Raw genomic sequence first — 24,823 nt, 5'->3', positions numbered from 1 at the left:
AGGTAAACCAGGGTAGACAAGTATCCAGTATCTTAAATTGGCTGCAGTGGCACTGCACAATAGGACTGTTGTCACAAGCTGTCCAGGGGCAGTTAGACTGGGTGGATAGGTAGGTGATTAGAGGTAGCCAAGCACGCGTAGGTACCTGGGTACCTACCCAGGAATGACTGAGATAGTGCGCATGGCACGTGATATGTAAGGTGGCCAACAGGCTAGGTACCTACCTGCCTTCCTAGTCATATACATAGATACCCCCCAACCCTCCCCGTCATTTGTGCGGCCCGAAATTGTGCGTGTATGCACTGACCAGAAGAACTTGACCACCTCCAGCGGATCGATTGTGGGGTTGCGATACCCGTCCATGGAAGACAATGGGGCTTCCGGCACTCTTCGAGCAGAAACCCGTTCCCTACCTACGTCGAGTCAGGTGGAAATGTTTCGTCCTGTCAATGTCCACACTTTTCAATAGAGTTTGAGATCTTGCTTTGTAAACCGTGAGTTAATGATTTCTTTCCCGGTCATATCGTCGTGGAAAGTGCTCAAACAAGAGAGCCCTGGAGTTTCTGTCTAGTCACCGTCTCAATCTGGCGGCTTCGAATCTGCCCAAGATGGCTCAATCTCGCGGCAAACGTCCTCATAATCCAGCAACTTCGGATCGCTCAGTGGCAGATGGGGAGTTGTCCAAAACATGGTCCAGTTGGTGTCCTTCAGCTTCCATGTTCCCAGTGATCTCTCGAAATACCATTTGTTGACAGGGTTGTCTTGGCGACTCCGCCAACAAACGCCCTCCGGGAAGCAGCCTCTTACCATAGCGTTGAAAACCACATCAGCGACACCGCCGCTGCCCTGGCGACTTTTGAGCACCGCAAACTTGTCCAGATACGGAACGAGGCGTCCTGTCTTGTAAGCCGTGGCCTCGTCCAATCCAAACGGCCTCTCCCACGTCAGAATAGCTCCGCCTTCGTACTCCCCAGCAATGATGACGCCAGCCAACTTCTCGTTGACACGCTCCAAATAATGCTGAACGTCCAACTCACGGTTGAAAGAATCATTGATAAGATGGACTAGCCGTGGCAGGTCTATGCAGGTGTCTGTAAGCCTCAGGCGTGGGCCTCCGGGGCTAGGCGGCAGCCAGGCACTGACTGTAGGGTCAGGGTACACTGTGAGAGGCATGCCGCGCTTGAGCAAAGTTGCCACATGTGTCTCGCCGGATACTGCATCGCCTTTCTTCCCTGACCGGACTCGCTCGAGGGGTAGTGATGACGAGAAGACAGGCTTGTCCGTCAGTAGGTTGTGGATCAGGGGGTTCTGCCTGTTACGAGTCGTGACCCTGGTGAACTCCTGAATGGGTTTATTTGCAGCAGCAGAAGGGGTGCTGATGATGGCGGAAGACGTCGAGGGTAACATTGCAAGCACCTTTCTTGACAAGTCAAGGTTGCGGGCATGAACCTGCCGTATGTCTTCAGGAACTTTGCCTCGCCGCGCTTCTGACCCCGAAGGATGTGTGAGTCCATACATGATGCCTTCGAATTCCTGCTCGAGGTTGATGTACCGATGACAAGAGTCATCGTGTACGTCAGAGAGGGGTGTGCCGCCGGCTGGATCCAGGATGATGACCTTCTCAACCGAAGCGACCTTGACGCCCGGACTGAGACTGGAGCCTAGAGAGCCAATCGGTTGATTGGAGGCGTTGAACTGTAGCCCGCAGAAGTACTTGGTAAGCGCAACGATGGTTTCGTCGGCATCAACCACATCAATGCTCTTCAAGTCGTGGGCCATGGTGACAGGCGGCACGATTACAATAGCGTTGTCTTGCAGGGCTCGTAGCAAGAGATGCGGGTGCTGGACATAAACACCGGAGGGCATAAAACCCTGGGTTTGAGGTGTATGTGATTCGGCATCGGCGACACACTGGTCAAGAAGAATGCACCCCGGTTCACCAAAGGTCTCAACGGCTTGTTGAGCCCGCCAAGATTGCTCACGGAGCAGTTTCCGGTTCGAGGCTGGCCCTCCATCCAGGACAATGAGACTCACGAGACCGAGCTTTCTGAGCTGGGTCAGGGTCTTGGCGATGGCACTCAGCATGTCGTCGTCAATGTCTTGCGGAAGACGTATTTTGACAATAGCCAAATTGATGGGCTCATCAAGGGGAAGAGTGGTTTCGACCTTGCTGTCGCTACCCTGAATGAACTTCGGTGCCTGATTGACAACTCGGATGGGCGAATAAGACTGGTCGGGTGCTCCTGGCAGCTCATCTGCTTTGCGCTTCTTGGATGCGCCGTCGCCCGACTGAGGAGCATATTTTTGAAGGTATCCCTTGGCATCACGACGGGTAGCCGATGCCTCTAGAACAGATACGATGAAGTCCTGGAACCGGATTTAGTATGTTTGGTAACGCAGGAATGTTGGGGTGGTTGGTTACCCTGTCTTCCGCCCGCTTTCTCTCTCTCGCTTTGGAGCTCGAAGAGTGGCGAACTGCAGACAGTGCATTTTGCAATGCCTCCTCTTGGTGAGTGCCTAACCGCGGGCGGTGATAAAGTCTGCAATTAGGCGGACTACATGAGTCAATAGCGAAAGGTGCCTGTTGGGTGAAAGATGTATAAGCTCATGTACTGGGAGTCCAGTGGGGTGAGGTGACGGATGGTAGAAGATGCAACACTTACCCTCGCAACCAGGTTGCTCGCTTGCTTCAAGACCGGAGCCCGCATCTTATCCGTGGTCGCCTGAAAGGCAGGGCATGCCAAAACGAGCAACCGTCCTATGATGGCAGTATACACCGAAGCTGGTGTAAGTAGGCCGTGGCCGACGATACGACGAAGAATTGGCCAATACTCAATCAACTCCTAACGTTTTCGGCGGTGAGAAAGCCCAAAACCCGGCTGTGGGCGTTGGAGTAGGTAGGTCAGAATCGAGTACCCGGTCAGGGAGGCAGTGTCTTTAAGAGGGGGGAAGGGTCAAAGCCCAGCCATTTCTTCAGACGGCCATGCAAGTGACCGTGGGGGTGCCTTGAGATCTGCTCCGAGGTTGAGACGACTTGGAAGGAGTTAAGTTGAACAAATTGAGCTTTGGTAGAAGTGGGAGTCGGTGACGAAGGGAAAGACGCGGGCTGGGGCGAGGAGTTAAGCCAACCCGGCCTGTTCCCCCAGACCCAAGGAAATTCCCACTTTGTGAGTCAAACTGGCCTACCAAAAAGTTTACTGATAAGGCGATAAGACAGAAATCATGGGGCCGCCATCGGCGACCGTCTTGTATCACCGTAGCACCGAGGCGAGTTGTCGGGCCAAGTGGGAAGGAAGATCAAAGTCTCGACAGTAATTACAAAATGACTCGGAAGGGGGGTCTGTCAACTCACGGTTCATTCATCCACATTGACTCTTGGCCTTTTTTTTTTTGGGGGGGGGGGGGGGGAGGGAGGGGTTTGTTTTGCAAGTTGCCATGTGATTGAACAGTGAGCATGTGCCACATACGCGGCTGGCCGCTTTTGGTTGGTGGTTGTGGTTCTGAGCAACTAACACTGACTGGACTTACAACCAAAGGGCCAGACAACGTAGGTATCCTCTTCCTCTTCAACCTCGATATTGGGCGACCTAACTTGGGTAGCTTCCAGGACCAACTGCAGCGACGGGGGCTGCCGCAGCTAGCGCATTAGTTGTATTGCCTTCTGCAACTGACAACACGGCTTTGGTGCTAATAGCATGAGGAACGCCGGGTGCACGTAGGTAGGCCTAACCTTTTCTGTAAGAAGTGCGCAAGAGAGTCTCATAAAATCGAGCACGAACTTAGCTACCTAGCTGAATAAACCCGGTTGCCGTTCCTATTGCCGCCCTCTCCATGCTGGGACATGTTAGATCTAAAGCCTCTCCGATGCAACTTGTCAGGCATAGGCCGCCAAAGCATGACCCCGCTTCACTTCCTGGTGCATCAGTTGTGAAACCTACCCAGGCTACTTCCAAGATAGACATTACGCATGTCAATGCCGCTGCATCCTCCCAACCTTTCAGCCCCTTCACAGATTCCGATTCCGCGGTCTGAAATTGCCCTCGCTCCCGTCTTCTTGACTTTCTATCCTGACCCGATTGTTGCTCTGTCCACCTAACACACAATGTCACCCAGGCTCCTCTGGGTCGGTCTCGGCAACATTGGGAGGGTGAGCCTTCCCCCACGTCTAATTACACCCAATTCCTAGAACAGTCATGGTACTGAAGCTCATCTCGTCCAGGGAATGTGTAAAAACCTCGTCGAGAAGTACAACCTGGATCAACCGCTTCTCGTCTACAATCGCACCGTCAAACGAGCGACAGAACTGAGCCAGAGCTTGCCCGCTGGCAAGACAGAGATCGCAGTCTCGCTCGGAGCCGCCATTACCAAGGCCGATATTATATTCACGTGCATTGCCAATGACCAGGCAGTAGAGGAGGTCTTCGCGACCGCAGTCCAGCATGACCTCAATGGCAAAGTATTCGTGGAGTGCTCTACCATCGCCCCCGCTACTTCTGAGGCCGCAGCGAGGGCGGTCCTGGAAAAGGGCGCGGAATTCGTTTGTGCCCCGGTATTTGGTGCTCCCGCTATGGTGGCTGCTGGTAATGCGATCTTGGTGTTGGCAGGACCCAAGACGTCGATCGAGAAGATCCGGCCATATGTCAATGCCATGGCAGCCCGCGAAATCAACATGGCCGGTGAGCCGTATCACAAGGCTTCGACATTGAAGGTGCTGGGAAACACCGTCATCCTGGGCATGGTCGAGCAGCTGGCAGAGACATATGTAACTGCCGAGAAGAGCGGGCTGGGAACTGGCTACCTCAAGCAGTTCGTCGACGCCCTCTTCGGTGGAAGCCCGTACCCTGCGTATTCGGTACGGATGTTGGAAGGTGACTACTATAAGAGAGAAGAACCGCTATTCGCGGTTGATCTTGCGCGCAAGGACGCTGCCCATGCCATGGCCATCGCTAAAGCTGCCGGCACGCGCCTACCAAATATCGAAACCGCCGACAAACACCTCCAGATTGTGAAAGAACACGCGGGACCTTCGGGTGACATGGCCGGTATTTACGGCGCCGTGAGAAAGGAAGCTGGTCTCAAATTCGAAAACGACTCCTAGGAAGGCTTCCAAGGAGCTGGAGTTTTCAAAGCTCTAAGAGCCTTGGATGAGATCAGAGCAAGGCAGGAGAATTTAATCATGTCTCTAACCACATTCGTTCCTCCTATATCTTCTGTTTCTAATGACTCTAACCTAGCCTACCGTCGTTTCTAATCGTCCTCAGGAGGGAGCTTTTTGCACAAGCGCAGGAACTAGCATCCGTCGACAATCGGCAAGCCAGCCAGACTGGATCGCAAATGACTAAGCAGCAATGGTGCTCTCCGTCTTGATTCAACGCACTGTATTAGACACTGTATTGACAGCTGCACCGACATGTCGACGACATCTGACCTCACAGCTCTCAGCCTCCATACCGACGACAGAAGTAAACAGCAAAGCACCACAACAGCACCATCGCGAAGCTCGAGACGCCTGCAAAATCCCAACGGAGCATAAACTCTCGAAATCGAATTCTAAAATGGCGCAAGGGTCCGTCTACCTTGGATACGTATCGTCAATGAGCGAAATGCTGACGAGTTGGCCAATAGCTACAGCATCTTCATCGGGCTCGTCGTCGTTGTGGCGATGGGCGCCGGCGCATGGTTCTTGTCGCCCAAGGGCGAGACGCAAATGTAAGTTCAATCCCCGACTAGACAAAGCGCGAGGGATCCTGCCCTAGCTGGCCTTTGCATCTGTTGCTATGTAGCACTGCTAACGTCGGCGGCAGCATTTGGAGATCATCCCTCCTCCTGGCTCTCGCATGCTGCTATCTCATGTGGGCTATCACGTTTCTCGCCCAACTCCACCCTTTGATCGAACCCAAACGCAGCAACCTCCGCGAAAGCGCTGTGCACCACTGATGAATACCTCGAAGTGATGGCGATCGAAGGACCGTGACGGGATGCCGATGTACTATTACCGACTTTACACAACTACAACTCTTCATATGAACGGCGTTAAGGACTTCAGGGATTCTGTCATAGAAGTGCGTGTTACCGGCCGTCGAGGAATGTCGCCACGCATTGTCTAGGCCGGATTACGATGGATGGCGCTGGCAGACACACGGCCTGGGCGATACTGGATTAGGTACGCACTCGAGCGGACGAATCAAGTATGTATGCGACATCAAATTTACGCAATGCCGAGCTCCGTCCTTTTGCGAAATTGTGCATGGTCTCCATGGTCTAAATCCCCCGTTACCCAGCGGCCAAGTCGCTTGCCCATTCCCTGACGTACATCAATAAAGCCCAGAGGGCCTTACCATCCGCAGCAATGCTGGTCTCGCCGATGGAATCGATACCGTCCATCCCGGCAGCCCACAGAACACCGCGTCCCACGGCCCAGCGCGCTAGGGCTCCCGTCGTGGCGAGCAGAGTAGCGACGCCGTAGCCGCAGTCCAGCAAAATGCGGAGGGCCTCAACGTTGTTTGCTACCACGGCCCATCCTAGCGAGCGCGCCGCAGCCGGGACATCATATTGCCATATAACCATAAGAATCGGGAAAAGTTTGGTCGAGGACGAGACGAGTAGTGCGGTCGAGACGGAGTTGGGACGCGAGTACCGAGGCAGGACGTTGAACATGCCCAGAGGGGAAAAAAAGGACGACGTCATGAAACGGATGCTCATGTGGAAGGCGAGGGTCGACAGAGCACAGAGAATCACTAGCGCAATGTTAGCCCGCGCTTGAGGAGGCCCAGGAACTGTTATGGTCCTTTGTTTTGGGGGAAAGAAGTTGCTTTTGCCATCCAACATACAGAAGAAGAGGTATTGCGACACGATGGACTGTTGAGTTAAACTGCCCAGATTGGCGCCCTCGTCTTGGGAGGATTTGGGGACCGTCTGCTTCTCGATGCGAGCCCATGTCAAGTACACGTCGAACAACAGTAGCAGAACGCCGAGCCGCACAATGGATGACTGCCGTGGTCAATGTCAGCAACTGTAAAATGTATCGAGTAGTCAGTGCTCCAACCCTGACTTACATCAAACTGGTCATCGTCCTTCATGAGTGTGTTATGAAGCAAGTGGCGGTAGACCTGGGGTTTGATCAGAACCAGGTCAATGAAGAGCACGACGAAATCGTGCTCGACATACTTGTCGCAAAAGTGACCGCAGTTTCTGCAGACGGTCAAGCGGATGTTGTGCCCGCTGGACTTGTCATCGGCATTTGAGTACTTGGTCCATAGCGTCTTGACCGGGTGCCGGCACTCGATGCAGATGGGCATCGCGTACTGAAGTCAAAGCAATATCTAGTTACTCAACACAAGCAGCCGTGGTATCTCTGATTGATCCCGAATACAATCCGACTGACTATATGCGACTGGGGAACGAGGCGGTTAAGGTACGTGGCATTGTCGTCGTGGTCTGAAGCGTAGCGGTGCAAATCAAAGTCAAACACATGCAGCCTTGTCGCCTCAAGTTCTAGTTTGATAGTGTACTTCTGTACCGCGACCTCGCACTTGCAGCTAACCAGGAGCCCGGGTGGGGCCGCCCATGCATGAGCCCGCCAGCAGACAATGTCGAAGCGCTGATTTAGAGCCGGTTCAAAAGAAAGGGAGACTCCCCCACCTTGTTGCACTCCAATGCGCGTGGAGGGCGCCGGAGTGAGAGGGCCGCTAATTCGGGTCATAAAACAGTTCAGGCCTCAACCGAATTGGGGGGCAGCGGGAAAGCCACCTGTTCTGTCTCCACTTCAAGAGCCGCTAATGATCAAGTACCTAAGTATTCAATCACAGTGGGACAGCAGGGGCATCTCGACAGTGCTGATTACGTCGTAACCAAGGGTCCCCCATCCCTTTGGCCCCTTCAAGCCCGCCCGCCTCATCCATCAGTGGAGGAGGACAGTTTAACCCAGTCTAGGACTCCAGGTCAGACCAATCCACATCCTCCTCCCGCTGCCACTACCGCTTCCGCTGGTGCTGCAATATGCGCTAAAGAAGAGGTACCACGAACCACGGACGGTCTCGATCACTCGTTGTCATTCGGCTTGAGCCATCCTTCTACCTTACCACACTCACCTCATTCATTCATTCCTCACTTGCCTATCGGTCGTAATTCCCTGCCACCCTTACATACCAATCCTTCGAATAGTTTCGAAGGCGAACCCGTGTCTTCTTCGACAATTCCTACCATCAAAGGTCTTTTCCCGTGGTTTTCTCTTATCCGGAGCCACCCTCGACGCCGCGTCCCGATTCACCTTCCCCCTTGCGATCGACCATCGTCCATGACCGAAGCTGCGCGCTGATGCCCTCTCTTTCAACTGCCTGCCACCTAACCGACGAGGTGGGCGGCCTTGCTCCATCATGGCAAACTCCCTAAACCCGGTCGGGTCGGCATCTCACATGTCTTCGTCGGCCCTTTTGCCAGCACACCATGATGCCGAAGCCCGTCCGCGCAACCGGCGTCTCATCAGCACCGTCGATGATTCATCCTCGACTGGAGGGCCTATGGAGAGCCTCTCTGCCTCCTTCTCTGCTCTACGTACCCCGTCTAGCCGCGCGCCCAGCCCTATGCCCTCCAGCCAGTTGTCCAGGGACACATCCACAAAGCCCGCTGCTCGGACTACCTCTGCCAGCAACCGCCGAAATAATACTACACCGAACACAGCCAGTTTTCTCGACACGACGTGGTCTCAGGGCTGGGCCTCGATTCAAGGGCTGGCCTCTTCCATCTTGTCCGGTGGAAGTGTCCACGAAGCGGGCTACGAGTCAGATCACCGGGAGGGAAGACGGACTGGCTTTAATCCCCTTAAGCGAGACTATTCCACCCCGCCACGGAAGACGCCCAAGGACTGGGGCCCTGCGCCGCCTTCTAGTTCTCGGCCTGGTCACCAGGATATAGCGGCAGGTTCTCTTGCGGAACGAAACGCCGCCCTTAAAGCAGCCCGGACGGCGAGCGTCTTGGAAAGTCACGAGGGCGTTAATGGGGGTCTTGATGTGGCGGGCAAGTACAAGAGGAGGAACTCTGATGAGGTTATGAGGGACACGCCGCAAGAGGAGGAAGTCCAAGACCAACTGGTCTATATCCACCATGTACAACCTACTGACACCTATGCCGGCATAGTGCTCAAGTACAGGTGCCGCGAAGACGCATTCAGGAAGGCCAACGGCCTGTGGTCCAGGGACATACAGGTGCGAAAATGGCTAGCCATACCGGTAGACGCCTGTGAAATCAAAGGACGCCCATGCGAGCCGCCCTCGAATGAGGGGCAAGCCGTCGATTTGCTTGCCCCAACACCAGAGCCCCGAAGTGCTCATGGGCGGGGTGGACTTACTTCAGCTCAGTCACAACAAGTCGATTTCTTCAGCTTGCCGACCACAAACGACTCAACGTCTGAGCTATCCAAAAGCGAGGAGCAGGAAGAGCAGCCATGGACCCATGTGCGTTGGGTTACTCTCGACTCGGTCGCAAAACCAGTGGAGATCGCCCGTGTATCGAAGAAAACAACAGGGTACTTCCCGCCACGACGGAAGAAGAGCCTTCGGAGTACCTCGACCATGTCGACACCGAGACACTCTCTTGATACTGCAGCGATAGTAGCTGGGCTCACGGAAAGCCCCGAACAAGTGGGCAGGTCATCTTCTCGACGTCAAAGCAACCTCAGCAGCAGGCCGAACCTACCCAGCACTCCAGGGCGGTCTACACCCGCGTCATCGAGGAGCAGGATGAACAGCGATGCGGGGGACACGCGGCCGGCATGGATGAGGAGACCTGGCGGCGTTGGTTCCCTAGGGCGAAGCGTGCGTGCGCCTGGCCCAGAAAGGGACTACTTGAACTCGTGGGCGAAGAAACATCTTCCTGGAATCGCCATCGACGAATCGCTGCCGTCTATTTCCGTCATGGGATCCGAAACTGCCAATTTTGGCTTTAGGCCAGGGTCCAGCGGCGGGATTGTGGAAAGCCCTTTCGACGAGGGACAGGATCTTTTGGCGACATCCCGGCAAAGTTCGGGTCTCGATCGTGCCGCGGCGACGGTAGAAACGTGGTTGCGCGGCGCCTTCGCCAAAGCCCCTGGTACACCGACTCTGGGGACTCGGAGCCGTCATCCGGACGATCTCGATCTCATCGAGTTGACGGACACCAACAGCGACGACGGAAGGTTGTCCTTGCCGGTCGGCGGCGGGTTGACTAGCTCGGGCTTCCTTGAGGCTGCCCCGATGAGTGACGTCGGCTCCACCGGCAGAAGTGACGGGGACGGATCGGTTAGAGGCCGGACTTTGGGCCACACTGCAGCGACTGCCAAGGGCAAGAAGTCAGATTAGGCTCGAGATGGCGGCGGTACTGTCTATCACCATTACTCCTGAGATGCACGCATACTACACCTCCGAGGGTTCAACAAGGACACGCACTCACTACCTTCTGCAGCGAAGCGAGATAGAGAGCGAGAGAGAAAGCGGGAGAGACAAGCACTTGCACAAGGCACGAGGGAATGGCAAGGCAGGGGAGCAGTCGAACTGGTGCCACCGGATGGAGCATTGGAAAAGGCGTCAGCGGGCATAGAAGGGGGATAGGAGTAAGGGTGGGTTTGCTTGCCAGTCTGCCATGGCTTCCATCCAGGATGGTTGCCCAACCTGCCCTTGACATATACCACCTCCAATCTTGATTTACCATTTTTACCATTAGACATGGGAACATTCGATGTTTTTTCTTCCTTTTTATTTTTTTTATTTTACTTTTTGTTATTAAAGAGAAGATATGTTTCGAGCCTGGACCGAAGCTGGGCAATGAAGCAATGGGTATAGAGGCCTTGAGGAGTGGCGAGGCATTTTTTAGAGGAAGATGGCCTGTTTCTTCGATCATAACCAACCTTGGCTACTATCCGGCTCGGTGACCAATGCGTATTTCTGAATCAAAAGATGCGAGAGGCAGATGGATGCTGTAACCAGTCATAGGTAAAACATGGCATCACGCGATTCCGTGAATTGAACGGGGGAGCCCGTGCTGGGTCTTGGTTTGTGCATCCTTCACATCTTCCGAGTGTGACTGCTGTGGGTTAGTGAGTGTGTGTTGCCCTTGTCCTTGCCCGCATGGCGCTGCCTGCGGTTGAACTTTGGGCTACACGTGGCTCATAACCTGAATAAGTAGGTGCCGTGCTTGCCAGCGGAGCGCATTGGGGGAGGAGGCATCTCGCTGCGCATCTCGGACATTGTTCATTAGCACATTTCTTACTTTCATCGTAGCTATAGACACGCCCTGGGCGAAGCTTGGTTACAGATGTCATGGAAACAAAGCGTAGAATATGCACACAGAACTTGTATCCTATCTTTACTGAGGCCCAAGTCCCAGGTCAAGGTTCATGTTTGCCAAGTCGCCGTTGTTGATGCCGAAAAACTGGAACCTGTAGCAAGTCATCAGTCTGGTGTGTGCGTGGATTTCCAAAGCTTCAGGTTCACTCACCAGTCTTCCACATTCAAAGTGTTTGGAACAGGTTGCCCCTGGGCAGATCCTGTACTCCAGCTATCGCTCGGGCTTTGTCCATCGGGCATCAACCCATCAAAGTTGGCCGTCCACAGGTTGCTATTGAGGCTGTTGTTGTTATTATTGTTGCTGTTGGAGTTCTGCTCTTGTCCCTGCGACTGCGGCTGTTGCTGTTGCTGCTGCTGCTGCTGCTGCTGCTGCTGCTGCTGCTGGTGTAGGTGTTGCTGCGGCTGCGGCTGGAAGCCTTGCATGTTTGGCTGGAGAACATTGTGGCCCTGGGGAGGGCTTCCACCCAAGACTGGCTTGCCGCTCCCCCTTTGCTGAAATTGGGTGTTTTGGGCTGGCAGTCCACTCTGCATATTGGGGTTTTGCAGGTGCGCCATGAGACCTGCATCCAAGCCTTGCTGGCTTGCGGGCGGGGGCGACATTTGGGGGAAGGCCGGCATGCTGGCACTGTCGGGAAACAACTGATCGGGCTGGAAATTCTCCCACAGAGACTGGGAAATGTTTGGAGAGTTACGCGTTACCAGATACAAATCTGGTGGCGTAGCTGGGACGGAGAAGGACGGGTTGAACGGTGTCGCAGGTCTGGTCTGCGGCCGCGAAGATGTCCCGCCCATGAATGTGTCGTGTTGCCTGGGATTAGGAGATGTTACCGGCGGGGGCATGGTTTGAGGGTTACCTTCGCCCTTCATGTGGCTAGGTGTTTGGGGACGAGATCGTTCATACGACTCCTGGGGTGTCGGGGTGTTGACGCTGAAGTCGATCGCCATGTCGTCGTACTTCCGCTTGGCCACATCCTGAGGACGTGAGTGCTGTTCCAACTGCGCCATGGCCTGCTGCGCCTTCCTGTGTCGCTTGCCTGCGGCCTTCTGTAAACGCTCCTCGAGAACCTTGTTTCCTATGATGGACTCAAACAAGGTATACACCATCTTCCCCACCAGCCATACCCGAGAGACTTCCTTGAGGGCCTGCATACATGTTCGTAGTCTGTCCTGAGTCACCTGTTGAATCGATGGTACAGGCGACCGCATTTGATACACGTGCATGATGAGGGCAGAGAACAAGCTGTACACAACAAATGCCGGGCAGAATCGCAGCTCGCCGTGGGCCGCTAGGTTTTCGATGATGGAGGTGATCATGGCTGCTGCCTGGAATGCGATGTTCCGCGATGGATACGGAGAATCATCAGGGAACCGGCTTCCGCCGTTGGGCGGCATGTGTGCCCTGTGTAACAGACACAAGGTTGTATAGTAGTTGGAGTGAAGCAAAGCAGACCAGAAGTGGTGTCGAGCAACCTCCCAGTACACGATCTTGGGGCAATTCTGGAGCCAGTCTGCGAGAGCCATGTCGCTGTGCGTCAAATCGATTGCGTTGCGTTGCCGACCTTTCGACGCCACCGAGTACTGCTGTGATAGCACCAAGCCCATGATCTCGCATAGTTTGACATATTGCATGAAAAACTGAACGTGTATCGGATCTGGGGGGTACTCGCTATTGCGGTCGCCGTCGTCCTCGATAAAATCCTCTTCCGTGAGCATCTCGACGTCGGAGTCGTCCAAGTTGATGTGAACGGGCCGGCCGAGGGCGACGGCGACGGACCTATCCCGCGTGAAGAGGGTCCACCAGATCCTCTTCCAGAGCCTCTTGTCAGAGCGACTGAGCTGCGACTGCTCGACGCTTCTATGCATGCCAGAACCCTGAGCGACGATGGTGGCGACTCGGCTCCAGTAGAACACGTTCTTTGTCACATCTTCCGGCCCTTCCCAATACCAGCCCATCAGCAACAGCGACTGCACGATGGTCACTCGATCGTCTTCATAGTTGGCATCGTACAACGCTTTGGCTCTCTTGTAGAAGGTCAGAGCCGCAGGGGTTGTCGAACCGTTGGCATCCATCAACTGCGGGTTTGTACAGACTCGGGAGCCGGCCAGCAGCACAGCCTGAAGCAGGAGAAGGGAGGGTGGGTTTTTGGGATCGCGATACTGTCGCATGAAACGGGTGCGGTTGATGACCGGAACGATCGGGTGTATCCATTTGAAGTAAGAATCGATGAGCTCGTCGCATAGTGATCTTGGTGGAAGAAGAAAGGCACCGCGCTGGTGGAGGATGTCGATTTCGACGTTATCCAATTCGGTCAGGCGGGCTCTAGATCCCCTGACGTTTTCGGGTAAAGGATAATGAACGACGTCTGACGAGCCTTGGCGATCGTGAACGAGCAAAGTCAGGTTGGACGACTCTCCGAGGTAGGCGACTCTACCGGCGTCTGTAATGGGTGCTCTCGTAAACTTTGGTTTCATCACGAGGTTGAGATATGTGCCACTGTCAACCTCCTCCTTTCGGGCTTGCGACTCGGTGTAGTTGGATGACGGCGTACCATCTGTGGTGTGATAGACAGCGGGAGTTCGAGGCGGAAATGTACCAGGACCAGGGGCAGAGATACTTGGAGCTCTCGGTGAACGATCGTCGGCAGTATCTCCCTTCTCGCTGGAGCGCACCTCAGTTAGCCCAGTGTTGAAGGTGTGTGGGAAAGGCGAAGCTGATGCAGACCTATCCGAGTCCTTGTTCGTTCCGGCGTTTGTCGTCTTTTTGCGCTTGGGGGTCGGGATGCGGCATTCGATTTGGAAGGCGACGCAATTCGTGCAGGGCACGCCTAAACTCGCGGCATCGCATCGCACCTAGGTGGTATCAGTGGACGAGGCTCGGCAAGCAGGCTCGGAGAGAAGACTCGGTTGGAGAAAAGAGGGGGGTAATGGAAGCCAGGGGGGCATATTGCATAGTGTAAAAACCCTGTATTCGTACCTTGCGGGCATGGCATGTCTGTATGAAAGACCAATGATCAGCTTATGTTTACGTCGAAGAAGGTCGGAATGCTGTGGTGGATGATGCGATCTCCCAGCGCAGCGCGGCGCAAGGCGTTGCGCGGGTAAAGATGCCTCGGCACAAAGTGGGCAGAGGGGCCTCGGAATGGCGGGCGCGCGTCCAAGATAAAGGTGGGAGACTACGTACCTCACAGGCTCTGGAAGCTCGTTGCCTTCATTTTTTTGGAGATATGTCAGCACCCCCATGGCATATGAATCTGACAAAGGCAGCGTTCATCGCGAAGAAGCGCCAGCTCCGGAGGTTGGTGGTGAGGGACGAACCTGCGAAAACTCATGTGGTTTGCGGCGGCGGCGGCGGCGGCGGCGGCGGCAGCAGCTGCTGCATTGCTGCCACTTTGGGCATTTGGGCCCGTATTGGCGGCATTGGAACTCCCCCCGGCAGACTGGGATGGAGATTCGGACTTTTGCGGCGGTTGCGGCTGCTGGGCCGACGGGTCCGTAGACAGCATGTCGACATCCATGGGCGACCGTGAGGCGGGAGCTGCGATGGAGTTGCAGGAGTGGTAGTAAAGAGAGTCGTTGATGAATTTCTCTGGTCGAGTGGTAGGAATAGGAGGAGGGCCACCAGGAGGGAACAAGCGTGGCGGTGGTAACGGCAGAGGTGCTCCTCTCTCCAGAGGCGGCCCAGGCGCAATGCCTTGTTGGGTCACTGGCGGCGGCGCTGACGGAGGGTGGTGGTGGTTCTTCTGCTGAGCCCCTCCGGCTGGGTAGAGGGAGTGGTACCGCTGGGGGGACCTTCTCTTGGTGGTGCTGATGTGTGATGTACAGGCGGCGTGTATGCGGGTGCGGGTGCGGGTGCGGGTGCGTGTGGATGGGGGGGGGGGGGGGGGGGTGAGGTGTGCGAGTGTCGTGTTTCCCCTGATGATAAAGCTGCGAAGGTTATACAGGATTGACAAAAGTGGATCATCGGCTATTGGACCACAACCAGCGGAATCACAACTTGGATCGACTCTTACAACTCGGCCAACGCAGGCAGATGCACCGCTGCGGAAGAGGAGCACTGACGCCGAAGTGTAGTAGGCCGGGGAGTGCCTTGTATTTTCTGCTTCTCTCAGAATTCGGGTTTGACGTCGGGCGCTGGGACCTGCAGATTGAGGTCGACGCTGACTTCGGCGCCGAGGTCAAGGATGAAGGCGGAGTCTATGTCAAGGTCGCCGTGTGCGAGTCGGAGAAGAACGACGTTGCTTTTGACCTTGTTGGCAACGCTGTTGCGTTCAGTTTCCAGACTTGAACCAGAAAGAAGGCCTCTATTAGGACACTTGAGTTCGATGCGGCTTTCCTCCGGCCTGTTTCTCTACTTCTCAATAAAAGCAGTCCTGAAAACTTGACTTCGTCGTCTGCTTCAAGCTTTTGGGACGTTTGCCCACTGGATTTAGCCAACCAAGCTGTGCCTCATGAGACAACTGGCCTCCTGCTGTAGGAAGAAAGGTCCGGGTCAGAGCGATGTTAGAAGATGGAAGAACTTTTGCTCCCTTCCAAATCTGTCTCGAGGCATAGTCTTGGAACACAGTTGTCGGCTGATGGGTTTGAAGTTGGACCGTAACGGGAAAGGATAACCAAACATCAGGTCGTGCCCCGTGAGATTTCCGTAGATATGTGCCGATGACTGCTGCTGCTGCCGTGTTGCCTCTTAGTACATCACTGGTCGAGGCCGCCACTGCCAAAGGTAGCACGAAAAGGCAACCACCTTTAACTTTATAGCATCAAGCTCTTGGCGTCTATTTCCTGTCGTCTGTTACCAGGTTGAACGCTGTGCGCCGCCCACAGCACTGCTCCTAGACACTTCACTACCCAATAGGGACACTAAGCACCCGGGCAAGGGGAGGGCTGGCTGGCTTAGCAGGTATCAAGCTATCAGAAACAGCGCCCGAGAGATCGCCCCGTCACCATTCCCGTCATGACCTGTTCGCGTGACCAATGCCAGGCTCTGCCGTGCCGCTTTCTGAGCTAGCTAGCCAGCTCACCGGTTTCCCTTGCCTGTTAACGCCGAGTTAATGATCACGTGGGTGAGTATGACGACCCGGACGGCGTGGGCAAAAGGACGTTGGAAAACATCGGCTTGGCAAGCATGTGAGACACACACACACACACTCACAATGGCACTCCCAGTCTTGGCTCCCGGCGAATATGTGGGCGAAAGACTTGTTGGATTAATAGTCGTGATGACTGGTGTGCGTGAAGGTGTCTGGATGGGAGGCAGTGTTGGCGACTGCATGAGCCAGTCATCAAGATCACTCCCCCATGGCCCGCCAAGCCAAGCAAGCATCCGTGTCGGGGGTGAAGAACGAATCCACAAACATCCTCTCCCGCTCATCCCCCTCCAACAGTACCTTTTGCCCTTATCCTACTTGATCGATGCCGGGCACCGTCCCTACGGGAAATTCATGTATGAATGGACGGGGTGTGGCGCGGATGCGGGTGCGGATGCGGATGGGGGCGCAGGCGTACGAATAGGCGCAAGCGCCGCGACAGACCTCGCAGGGTGCAGAGCGGGATGAGGAGGAGTAGTGTAGAGGTTACTGTCAATGTCGCTGTGGATGTAGCTGTCGTGGTCTTGGTCGTGGTCGAGGTGTGAAGGTACCTAGGCAGGTAGGGGTCGGGAAGCTGCTCCGAAACAGCTTGGTCCACGCATGTGTTTCCTTTTTAGGCAAGGACCACGCCGTGCCTTGATGGGAATTGTGAAGTATTCCCGGAATCCTGGCATGATGCCGAGTAAAGCACGTGATCCATCATCTTGCCTGGGCATGGCATGATGCGCGTCTGTACTACGTCCTCATCTGCTATCCATGCACATGCAACGACTTGATCGCAGTGCGTAGTCAGCCCGCCTCCCCTGCCGACAAATTGACAACACTGGAGGGAGAAAGACGAAGCAAGGAACTTGTCGCAACAGTCTGGAGCGGGTCAAAACTTGAGTTGCTGCTCGCCCGAAACCTATGGGTGCGCGGAATCCGCGGGAGAACGACACCAAGGTAGCTGGCTACCTGACTATGGGTGGCACGTCAGCTGGAACTTCGACTCATCGGAAGTGACAAATGGCTTCTCGGGATGAGATGGGGTATCAAATGCCGCGACATGTCTGTCGCACAATTCGGATGTTTGACCAGGCCGGTCGGTGGTGACAGCCATGGCGCAAGGGGCCCGGGGGCTGCTTTTGCTGATGTTGGCATACCAGGCACTTGTTTTTGGGATGAATGAAACGGATGGAATCGGGCAAGTCTGGGAGGAACACCAGAAAAGTAAACATATCCCGGGACACACCGTCACGGTGGCACGTCACCAAGAGCCTTGCCTCACTCACCTGGTCTTGCCTCGCCTTTGTCCACCAGCAGGAGTGCAGTCTCCAGGCCACTCCCATGCACACCATACCTAGATAGCTAGGCAAGTACTGTAAATTATACACCCCATGACATATACGTTGCCTCTGCTTCCCTCGCCATCCAGCCAAGGTGCACTGTTCATCCATCCGACCGTGAAGCCTGTACCCGGCAGCTGCACAGAACAGAACGTATGACAACCTGCTCTCCCTCTCCTTTTCCAATTGTTTCCCCTTCAAATTTGCCACCTACTCTTTCGACTCTTGTACTCCCACGAACGGAGAAAACGAAACGGCCCAGCGACCCCTTAGCCGTTCATGAGGTGTCACGCCAATCCCTGCCACCAACTTGGGTCTTCTAAGCTTCGCGGCGATGAAACTGCTGTCCCGTAGCACAATGCCAAGGCACAAAACATCCTTGGAGACAGACAGTACCCGTAGAAAAGGCTCGGTTGGCGACCTGGACTACGTATAGGAGTTGGCGAGGGTAACAATCAGGGCATAGTGTCACTTCATGACGACGCGTAGGAAGAAGCCGCCAACACCGGCATGAGGGCTAAGCACGGGACCATGCCAATGTCGATGTGCCTTTTCAACTTCCGTGTCCTGCTGTGCCCAGTGGTGGAAGATTGATGTCTGCCGGTTTATGTGGCCTTCATATTGCAGCCAAACACTATCATATATACACTGCCCAGGCTTCGTCAAGCCCAGATCGCGGTTCGCTATGATGAAGCAATAACCGAGGGTGTCTTGCCATTGGCATTTGTGTCTGCTTTGGTGCCAGATGCCACTGTCCCATTCTGCCCGCCTTCACCTCGAGGACCCTCGACCTCGATGCCGCTGATGAACAGCGCGCTCACTCCCTCGAGAGCGGCCACAAAGACGCAGAGCAAACTCGCAATCACAAAATGGCTGATGGTGGAGCCGATTTCCAACCACGAGCCCTCGTCCTTCACCACCCAAAAAAAGTAGAGGGTGAGAACATCGCTAATGGCCATTACAACCATGAAGAGAGCCGACGGTGCCACGCCCAGTCTGACGTTGAGGATCCCGAGATTGGCCGATATGAGGGCGAAGGGAACCATGAGCTTGAGTATAAGTAGCGCCCCCTGAGAAAAGGGGTCGAAGATGGGGATCAGCCGGTACACGCTGTCCAAACTGAAGGATGACACCGAGGCCACATTGCCTGTGCTGAAGAAGGCCGATTGTAGCAAGACGAAAAAGAACAATGAAACTCGCGCATCAGCGAGCGTCAGGGCCCTGGGAGACCACGGTGACTTATCCGGCCCGATGTTGGAGGTGCCATAGTGTTGAAGGCGTTGCTCATCTGGAGGGCTTCTGTTCAACACGAATACGCGATGTTCAAGGCCAACCCATGCAACCAGCAGAATGCTGAAAGCTACGTAAAAAAGACCTTCGTAGGAAATGGTTAGAATTACAAACGTCGGAGCGCAGGTCAAGAACATAGTCATCAGGCGGTGCATGTAGTGATTGTTGGGCTGGAGGCGATGGGCTAAGGGCATGAGCAGTGAAATAACTACAAAACGGTTAGCACCATCCAACGTCTAAATACCATGTGCGCTTACCCAGAACGATCCACCCAACCACCTGATTGCCCCGAGGCAGCCCTAGTTTCGCCTGGAGGGACAAGGTGCTGGATCGAGTAACTATGATGGCGAGCAGGATGAGGCCGACCTATTGTTACCTGTGTTAGCTGTGTAGGAAGGTTCCCGGAATGAGCATGTATCTACCTGGATACCAGTCAAGGCCCTCGCCGTCGGCAGCGCTGGTCTTGCCAGGAGCCTTTCTTCCCAGACAAGATAGGCCAGACCAATGACCGTCATAACGGTTCCGCCGGCAACACTGTAATGGGTAAGTCTATGAATTGACTCACGGGGAAGGTCGGTTTAGACATACATAAGAGGGATGTCCTCTGATTTCATAGCCGGAAGCAGCGTGAACACACTCATGACGAGGCACGAGACAAACCAGATCACAGATAGGAACGTGTTCGTGTGGAGAAATCTCAAGCCATAAGTCATAGGCCAGAAGGCCGCAAGGACATAAATGACGGTCAACACCTCGCGATGTATGTATCCTAGAGCCTGGGCCGGGTTAATGACATCGCAACGGTCGAAACAATGAGAATATGGCTTACCAGAGAGACAATCACGCCAATGTAAACCACAACGTTCAACAAGAATGAAGCCACGCCACCTCCAGTCTTGATATGCCCGAAAAGCACATGGCGCCCTTGAACAAGTGAGCCGCGTCGAGCCCAAACCTCCTCCCAAAACACAACGGGGAAAAAACCGTACGCGTAGTAGGTGACCGGTGATTTGGAAACGATGAAAGACGCGTACAGCGCTGCGAGGATGGATGTGAACACTGTTGTACCCGTGGTCGTATGAGAAGGGGGGTGGCTGCCTCGCAACACATGCAAGCCAACGACGACAGTGAGTGCGAACGCCATCCACCCAAGATAGCCAATGGTAATCAGTGTGCGGAGGAAGAGCCAGTCATAAGTTTGGAGATATCTCAGACCTTCCAAGGCAATCTTCACGAGAGCAGCTGACTCTTCAATGGCCTCTTCGTAATTTCCAGCGTCAATGAGGCGTTGAATATCCTCCACACGACGGCTGGGGGTGAGATCCGTGTCGCTAAGTGGTCGGAACGGTCGATAGCGCAGTTCCGTGGCCCTCTTTCGTTCTTCCTTGACCCGGTACATTTCAAGAATTTCGCGGGCATTGACCAAGGCCGCTTGCGCTTTCTCGTCGATGCTCGACGAGACATACGATAGGGGAAGCTCGCCGACTGAGTTGGCAGGGAATTCCACGCCAATCAAGTATGCCATCAGGGCCGCAATATCGGCTTGCGCCACGTCGTGGCGTTTGACACCGTCAAGATTCCAGTCGGACGAGTACTCGTCGTGCCCCGGAGCGACAGAATCGGGTGTGAGCACCGGCAAAGCGATGCCAGAGCCCCAGGTGATCAAGGGTGTACGAGTGTTGTTTGGATGGCCATCGCCATGACTTCCCCAGTCACTCATGCCGTGGTCCGCTGTGAAGACGAAGGCGGTCCGATCATCGGCGTAGAACTTCTCGATGAGCGCCGTGATTTCCTCGACGCCTTGATCCACGACCTTAATGTTGTTGAGATATTCCTTCGAGTAGGGACGATACGAGTGTCCGTTGGTGTCTAGCCCAAGAAGATGTAGAAAGAAGACCACCTTGTCTTGACGGAGGGCAGCATCCAGGGTTTCATTCTTGGCCGCTTCGGTAAAAAGCTCCTTGACGTGATCGAAGACCCAATAATCCAACTGCAGAGCATCTTGACTGAAATCCTCAAACTCGTGGCCGTAGGTGTAGGAATCGACACGACCGGGGACGGCGCCTTCCTGGAACATGGGAAGGATGTCGGGAGAACCCCAACTCCAAGTATGGCGGCTCCGGTTGAAGACGCTGTCGAAGTTGACCGGGTTGAGCTTCCAGCCAGTCGCAACTGCCGAGACGTCCTCATATAGACCAGCGATGAGGGCAACATGGCCAGGGCGAGACTCGGTGGGCACGCGCGTATGCGACACCCCGAAGGTGCCGTGCTCCAAGACGCGGGACCGCAGGAAAGGGGCCAGAGGCCGCGGGGTCAGGTCGCCCTCGGATTCGGGATAGGGCTCTGGGAAAAACTGGAAAGCCTTGTCGGCTCGCAGGCCGTCTCCTAAGTTAAAGCGTAAGAAGCTTGCTCGCATGTTGGCCCCGGGTACGTGGGGAGTAGAATGGGCGCATACCAACGAATAAAACCAAGCGATCAGCAGGAGCCTTGACATGGTCGGACCGGTCGATCTGGACAAGCTTCATGCCCGAAACGATTGGACTGACAAAGTAAATATCGAAAATGGAGTAAATGTAGACAAGATGGAAGACGACTGCAACGGCCAGAAAGCCGGCGCGCGAAGAGACAGCCATGGCGGACAGAGCAGCCAAGAGTAGGAACTCTTGGTGTGGCCGCACTGCGCTTGCCTTTCGTCGAGTATTTGGTGTCGCGTTGTCGCGTCGCTTGAGCTCCTTGGGAGGCGTGGGAGTAGCTGAGCTGGCAATGGCCCGGGAAGAGACTCGCCAGGACAGGTCGGGTTATATAGCTCGTTAGACCGGTTCTGCGCTCAAGTCGTCGCGCGAGATGACCGGGATTAGAGAGTGAAGTGAAAAGGGGACCAGGGGGTTCTTCTACGCAAGGGAGTGGAGGCGCATTCATCTGGCTTCGTGACGCATTGCTCCCCGGAACGTGTTGATGATGCGCGGCGCTGAGTTCTTGAATTTCTTCTTGGAGGGTTTTTATTTATATAATTCAAACGCATGGGAGATGGGCAGCACAGCCGTTCCGTTCAGTGTGATACCCACGAACAGTCCGGTTCGACCTGTCCCGATTGTTGCATCGACGCGGAAATTATTGGTCTCTTCGCGACACGTCGACAACCCGCAACGTCCCATTTTTTGGAGGTGCAGGGGTCCAAAAGGTACAAGTTCAGGGGTTCCCACCTTGTCACTCAGTGACCCCACTATGTAGCGGGAGCGGCTACTTGCACCTACCCGGGGCTTGAAGGCCTGATCCTGGATACAACGTTAGCCACCGCCAACCTGGGCCTTAATCAAGCTGGCCAATCCCCCCTTTCTATGCAGTTTCGATGATATGGTGTAATCCGGAATCACATCCCCTGAACGGGCTTCCCAGACATCAAGGTGTCTACTGTGAAGATGAATTAACCACGCAAATGAGGCTCCAATAATCATCTTTTACTAAGGCTCTCTCTCACTGTCAAGACTTGTTCAGCTCAGGCTTGATAGGTGGGTACTTGGGAACCTCTCTGAACAACATCAGTAGCCAATGTGACGACGGTCCACATCGTTGTTTGCTTCGCATGCATGTTTCTGGCCGCGATGAAACTATACTCGCAGTGCGCCTGGTTTGGCGGCTGGTTCTGTGTGCCTTGATCCGGAGACCGTCGTCTCTAATGTCAGATATAATCCGTATCCAGCTGACAACTCAAGTCGAGGCGTTGGCCAGGCCTTTTACATCCAAGCAGTGTAAAGGAACATAGTCTTCATGGGGTATCGTATCGTCCAATTCCAAATGCTTCTTGCCGCCACGCAAAGCCTTTACTCTCGACAAAAACACCATCCATACCGACATGATTAATCAATGCGCTCTGTCAAAGACTTGATCACCCGCGCATAGAACTTCGCTGCATGTGGTCGAGGGAACGTGATCTCTTCGACCAGGAAATCAGGGAGCATATCAATCAAGTCCCGGTCCCGGTTTGAGTCCAACTGTGGCTTGTACGTGAAGTGTGCTTCTTCGTAATTCTCGCCTGAACTCTCGCTCTCGACTTCAAGCTTGAAGTGAAGTGCTGGAAACGCAGTTAGAACAGAAGACGATGCGATGCACGGCTGCCACGGAGGAAACTTACTTCCGTTTCTTCCCGTCTGTATACAGTCAAAGACCTGACCGGCAGAGTCGCGCTTCGTCAACCTGACAATAAGGCCGGTCAAATCGCCATAAAGGTCCTCCCTCAGTTGCCCCGTTTGCACCGCATCTGAACTAGCGATAGCTCGAGCAGCAGCGGCGCTTCCGCTCTTAACAGCACTACCGGGAACCACCTTGGCACTTGCTGCAGCTTCAGCGGACCTGCTCGCGGCCAATCTCGTCGATAGCGTCTTCACTTCTTGCTTCGCTTCGGCCAACGATGTGGTCAATGCTGTCACTTTCGCCTCCATTTCCTGGAGTTGCTTCTGGTGCTGTTGTCCCGTCTTTGCCAAGTCCCGTTGCACGGCAAGATCGGCCTTGAGGTGACTTATGAGTTCATTCGCAGCTTGGAAATAGTTAGCACTCCGTCCTTTCGCGGTCCTCCGTTCCAGTACTCACTTTTCGCTCGCTCCTCGCTCTCCTTCTTGAGAATATCGAAGTTTCGTTCGGCTGCCTTGACTCCAATGTCCCGAAGATCACGATATTTTGCCTCTAAATTGTCGTACTTTCTTGTCGTCTCGCCCAGCCGCCGCCTCAACACCACCTCATTTGCTTCCACGCCCGAGCTCTCCGTGGTTCTATTGGACCGGTGGGCAGGCTGCCGTGGTGCCGGCAAGTCCTCGAATTCGGCATCAACTTCTGTGTCAATGTCCATGAAATCTTCAGGCTGTGTCTCCGGAATTTCCGAGTCTTCGTTCGTTGTTGACTTGATCGCGGGGCGGCGCCCTCGACTGGCCACCGGCGAGGTGCGCTTCAGGACGGACTCCTGGATCTTCTTTGATTCGTCTGTATTGGATGCTGCTGCTACAGCAGCTACGGCCTTCGGGCGCCCTCTAGGCTTGGCGACACTCAACTTAACCGAAGAAGTGACCTCCTCATCCGTTTCGGCTATGTCCTCATCGTCGCCTCTGTACTTCGCTGCTGCTTTGCGCCCCTTCTGCGAAGAATTTCCATGGATCTTGGTCGAAGCGTCAACGTCATCCGCATATTCTGCCTTTTCTACCACCGCTGCGATCTTGGTATTCGTGCGAGCTTTCGTCGCTCGTTGCACTGGCTTCCTGACTTTATTGGCGGCCGGAGGTCGACCTCTGGCCTTCTTCGCCGGCGGCATCTTCTGTTCTTCTGACGTGCGGCCGCTGCTGGCTTTTGCGCCAAGGCCGGAAAGTTCGTCGGAATCCGAATCCGCCAGTGCTAGCAACTTGGATGCCCGAGCAGCACGAGACATTCGCGCTGGAAGATGAGTGTTGTGATGAGTAGGCTAGTGGGCGCAAAGTGCGCAATAGGCACTACCTAGGTAGATGACCGGGTACGCGCTCGATACGTCAGGTAGGTCGTGGATCGTGGGTCGTATGTCGTTGGTTGTTGCTGGAATTGGAGTGCCCGTGTTCCGCTTGTTCGAGAATGTCTGATTGTCTTAGTGCTCCTTCTCGATGGGCAAACACCAGGTCTGGATCAAAAAGTTGCGCAGTTTACGGTGCCGACTGGGAGCATGGGACGAGAGGGGCTTGGGTGCTAATCCGTGCATGCCAGCCCAGTACGCAAAGACAGCAGCAGTTTGCGACGAAAAAGTAAACAAAGGGTTCGGGAGCAACCCCCCTGGACCTAGGCCGGTCAAATG

General features: G+C 54.7%; 8 protein-coding genes across 8 annotated transcripts; 3 read left to right on the top strand and 5 right to left on the bottom strand.

Moving 5' to 3' along the window:
- Positions 1 to 204: 204 nt before the first annotated feature.
- On the bottom strand, positions 205 to 3,359 carry CDEST_05086 (Putative N-acetylglutamate synthase, fungal). Its single transcript, XM_062921245.1, has 3 exons — positions 2,664 to 3,359; positions 2,423 to 2,581; positions 205 to 2,367 (listed from the first exon to the last, which is right to left on the bottom strand). The coding sequence occupies exons 1-3, from the start codon at positions 2,706 to 2,708 to the stop codon at positions 580 to 582; spliced, it is 1,992 nt and encodes a 663-aa protein (XP_062777296.1). The 5' UTR covers positions 2,709 to 3,359; the 3' UTR covers positions 205 to 579.
- A 490-nt stretch (positions 3,360 to 3,849) lies between these two features.
- On the top strand, positions 3,850 to 5,239 carry CDEST_05085 (Putative 6-phosphogluconate dehydrogenase, NADP-binding, 6-phosphogluconate dehydrogenase, domain 2). Its single transcript, XM_062921244.1, has 2 exons — positions 3,850 to 4,147; positions 4,220 to 5,239. The coding sequence occupies exons 1-2, from the start codon at positions 4,103 to 4,105 to the stop codon at positions 5,096 to 5,098; spliced, it is 924 nt and encodes a 307-aa protein (XP_062777295.1). The 5' UTR covers positions 3,850 to 4,102; the 3' UTR covers positions 5,099 to 5,239.
- Positions 5,240 to 5,555: 316 nt separating this feature from the next.
- CDEST_05084 (Putative ATPase, V0 complex, subunit e1/e2) lies at positions 5,556 to 5,937 on the top strand (the record flags this gene model as incomplete). Its single annotated transcript, XM_062921243.1, has 3 exons — positions 5,556 to 5,566; positions 5,626 to 5,709; positions 5,805 to 5,937. The coding sequence occupies 3 exons, from the start codon at positions 5,556 to 5,558 to the stop codon at positions 5,935 to 5,937; spliced, it is 228 nt and encodes a 75-aa protein (XP_062777294.1).
- A 278-nt stretch (positions 5,938 to 6,215) lies between these two features.
- On the bottom strand, positions 6,216 to 7,485 carry CDEST_05083 (Putative Arv1 protein). Its single transcript, XM_062921242.1, has 2 exons — positions 7,056 to 7,485; positions 6,216 to 6,990 (listed from the first exon to the last, which is right to left on the bottom strand). Exons 1-2 carry the CDS (start codon positions 7,296 to 7,298, stop codon positions 6,274 to 6,276), a joined length of 960 nt encoding a protein of 319 aa, XP_062777293.1. The 5' UTR covers positions 7,299 to 7,485; the 3' UTR covers positions 6,216 to 6,273.
- Positions 7,486 to 7,942: 457 nt separating this feature from the next.
- Positions 7,943 to 10,338, top strand: CDEST_05082 (Putative LysM and putative peptidoglycan-binding domain-containing protein 1-4). The gene has a single exon (XM_062921241.1). It carries the CDS (start codon positions 8,376 to 8,378, stop codon positions 10,332 to 10,334), a length of 1,959 nt encoding a protein of 652 aa, XP_062777292.1. The 5' UTR covers positions 7,943 to 8,375; the 3' UTR covers positions 10,335 to 10,338.
- A 999-nt stretch (positions 10,339 to 11,337) lies between these two features.
- CDEST_05081 (uncharacterized protein) lies at positions 11,338 to 14,833 on the bottom strand (the record flags this gene model as incomplete). The annotated part of the gene is made up of 6 exons (XM_062921240.1): positions 11,338 to 11,410; positions 11,470 to 13,977; positions 14,041 to 14,168; positions 14,293 to 14,310; positions 14,500 to 14,524; positions 14,634 to 14,833. 6 exons carry the CDS (start codon positions 14,831 to 14,833, stop codon positions 11,338 to 11,340), a joined length of 2,952 nt encoding a protein of 983 aa, XP_062777291.1.
- A 3,261-nt stretch (positions 14,834 to 18,094) lies between these two features.
- CDEST_05080 (Putative sulfatase, GPI ethanolamine phosphate transferase 1) lies at positions 18,095 to 22,080 on the bottom strand. The gene is made up of 6 exons (XM_062921239.1): positions 21,473 to 22,080; positions 19,847 to 21,402; positions 19,606 to 19,793; positions 19,440 to 19,551; positions 19,275 to 19,383; positions 18,095 to 19,225 (listed from the first exon to the last, which is right to left on the bottom strand). Exons 1-6 carry the CDS (start codon positions 21,648 to 21,650, stop codon positions 18,411 to 18,413), a joined length of 2,958 nt encoding a protein of 985 aa, XP_062777290.1. The 5' UTR covers positions 21,651 to 22,080; the 3' UTR covers positions 18,095 to 18,410.
- Positions 22,081 to 22,415: 335 nt separating this feature from the next.
- On the bottom strand, positions 22,416 to 24,751 carry CDEST_05079 (Putative monopolin complex subunit Csm1/Pcs1, csm1/Pcs1 domain superfamily). The gene is made up of 3 exons (XM_062921238.1): positions 23,605 to 24,751; positions 23,150 to 23,551; positions 22,416 to 23,089 (listed from the first exon to the last, which is right to left on the bottom strand). Exons 1-3 carry the CDS (start codon positions 24,428 to 24,430, stop codon positions 22,875 to 22,877), a joined length of 1,443 nt encoding a protein of 480 aa, XP_062777289.1. The 5' UTR covers positions 24,431 to 24,751; the 3' UTR covers positions 22,416 to 22,874.
- Between the last annotated feature and the right edge of the window lie 72 nt (positions 24,752 to 24,823).

The sequence above is a fragment of the Colletotrichum destructivum genome, chromosome 3, assembly GCF_034447905.1.
Source record: "Colletotrichum destructivum chromosome 3, complete sequence".
Classification (NCBI taxonomy): domain Eukaryota; kingdom Fungi; phylum Ascomycota; class Sordariomycetes; order Glomerellales; family Glomerellaceae; genus Colletotrichum; species Colletotrichum destructivum.
Note: the sequence above shows the minus strand (reverse complement) of the source record. Positions and strands in the feature narration are given on the sequence as shown.

Excerpts from the sequence above, each read along its gene's own strand:
- CDEST_05086 (XM_062921245.1), bottom strand. The coding sequence starts at position 2,708 with ATGCGGGCTCCGGTCTTGAAGCAAGCGAGCAACCTGGTTGCGAGG. Across the intron at positions 2,582-2,663 it reads CGAGCAACCTGGTTGCGAGG|GCACCTTTCGCTATTGACTC; the intron begins GTAAGTGTTGCA and ends TTCACCCAACAG. Across the intron at positions 2,368-2,422 it reads GAAAGCGGGCGGAAGACAGG|GACTTCATCGTATCTGTTCT; the intron begins GTAACCAACCAC and ends ATCCGGTTCCAG.
- CDEST_05085 (XM_062921244.1), top strand. The coding sequence starts at position 4,103 with ATGTCACCCAGGCTCCTCTGGGTCGGTCTCGGCAACATTGGGAGG. Across the intron at positions 4,148-4,219 it reads GTCTCGGCAACATTGGGAGG|GGAATGTGTAAAAACCTCGT; the intron begins GTGAGCCTTCCC and ends CATCTCGTCCAG.
- CDEST_05083 (XM_062921242.1), bottom strand. The coding sequence starts at position 7,298 with ATGCCCATCTGCATCGAGTGCCGGCACCCGGTCAAGACGCTATGGACC. Across the intron at positions 6,991-7,055 it reads AGGACGATGACCAGTTTGAT|TCATCCATTGTGCGGCTCGG; the intron begins GTAAGTCAGGGT and ends TGACCACGGCAG.
- CDEST_05082 (XM_062921241.1), top strand. The coding sequence starts at position 8,376 with ATGGCAAACTCCCTAAACCCGGTCGGGTCGGCATCTCACATGTCTTCG.
- CDEST_05080 (XM_062921239.1), bottom strand. The coding sequence starts at position 21,650 with ATGGCTGTCTCTTCGCGCGCCGGCTTTCTGGCCGTTGCAGTCGTCTTC. Across the intron at positions 21,403-21,472 it reads TCGCTTGGTTTTATTCGTTG|GAGACGGCCTGCGAGCCGAC; the intron begins GTATGCGCCCAT and ends GCTTTAACTTAG. Across the intron at positions 19,794-19,846 it reads TTGGCGTGATTGTCTCTCTG|GCTCTAGGATACATACATCG; the intron begins GTAAGCCATATT and ends AACCCGGCCCAG.
- CDEST_05079 (XM_062921238.1), bottom strand. The coding sequence starts at position 24,430 with ATGTCTCGTGCTGCTCGGGCATCCAAGTTGCTAGCACTGGCGGATTCG. Across the intron at positions 23,552-23,604 it reads GAGCGAGGAGCGAGCGAAAA|CTGCGAATGAACTCATAAGT; the intron begins GTGAGTACTGGA and ends ACTATTTCCAAG. Across the intron at positions 23,090-23,149 it reads ACAGACGGGAAGAAACGGAA|CACTTCACTTCAAGCTTGAA; the intron begins GTAAGTTTCCTC and ends CTGCGTTTCCAG.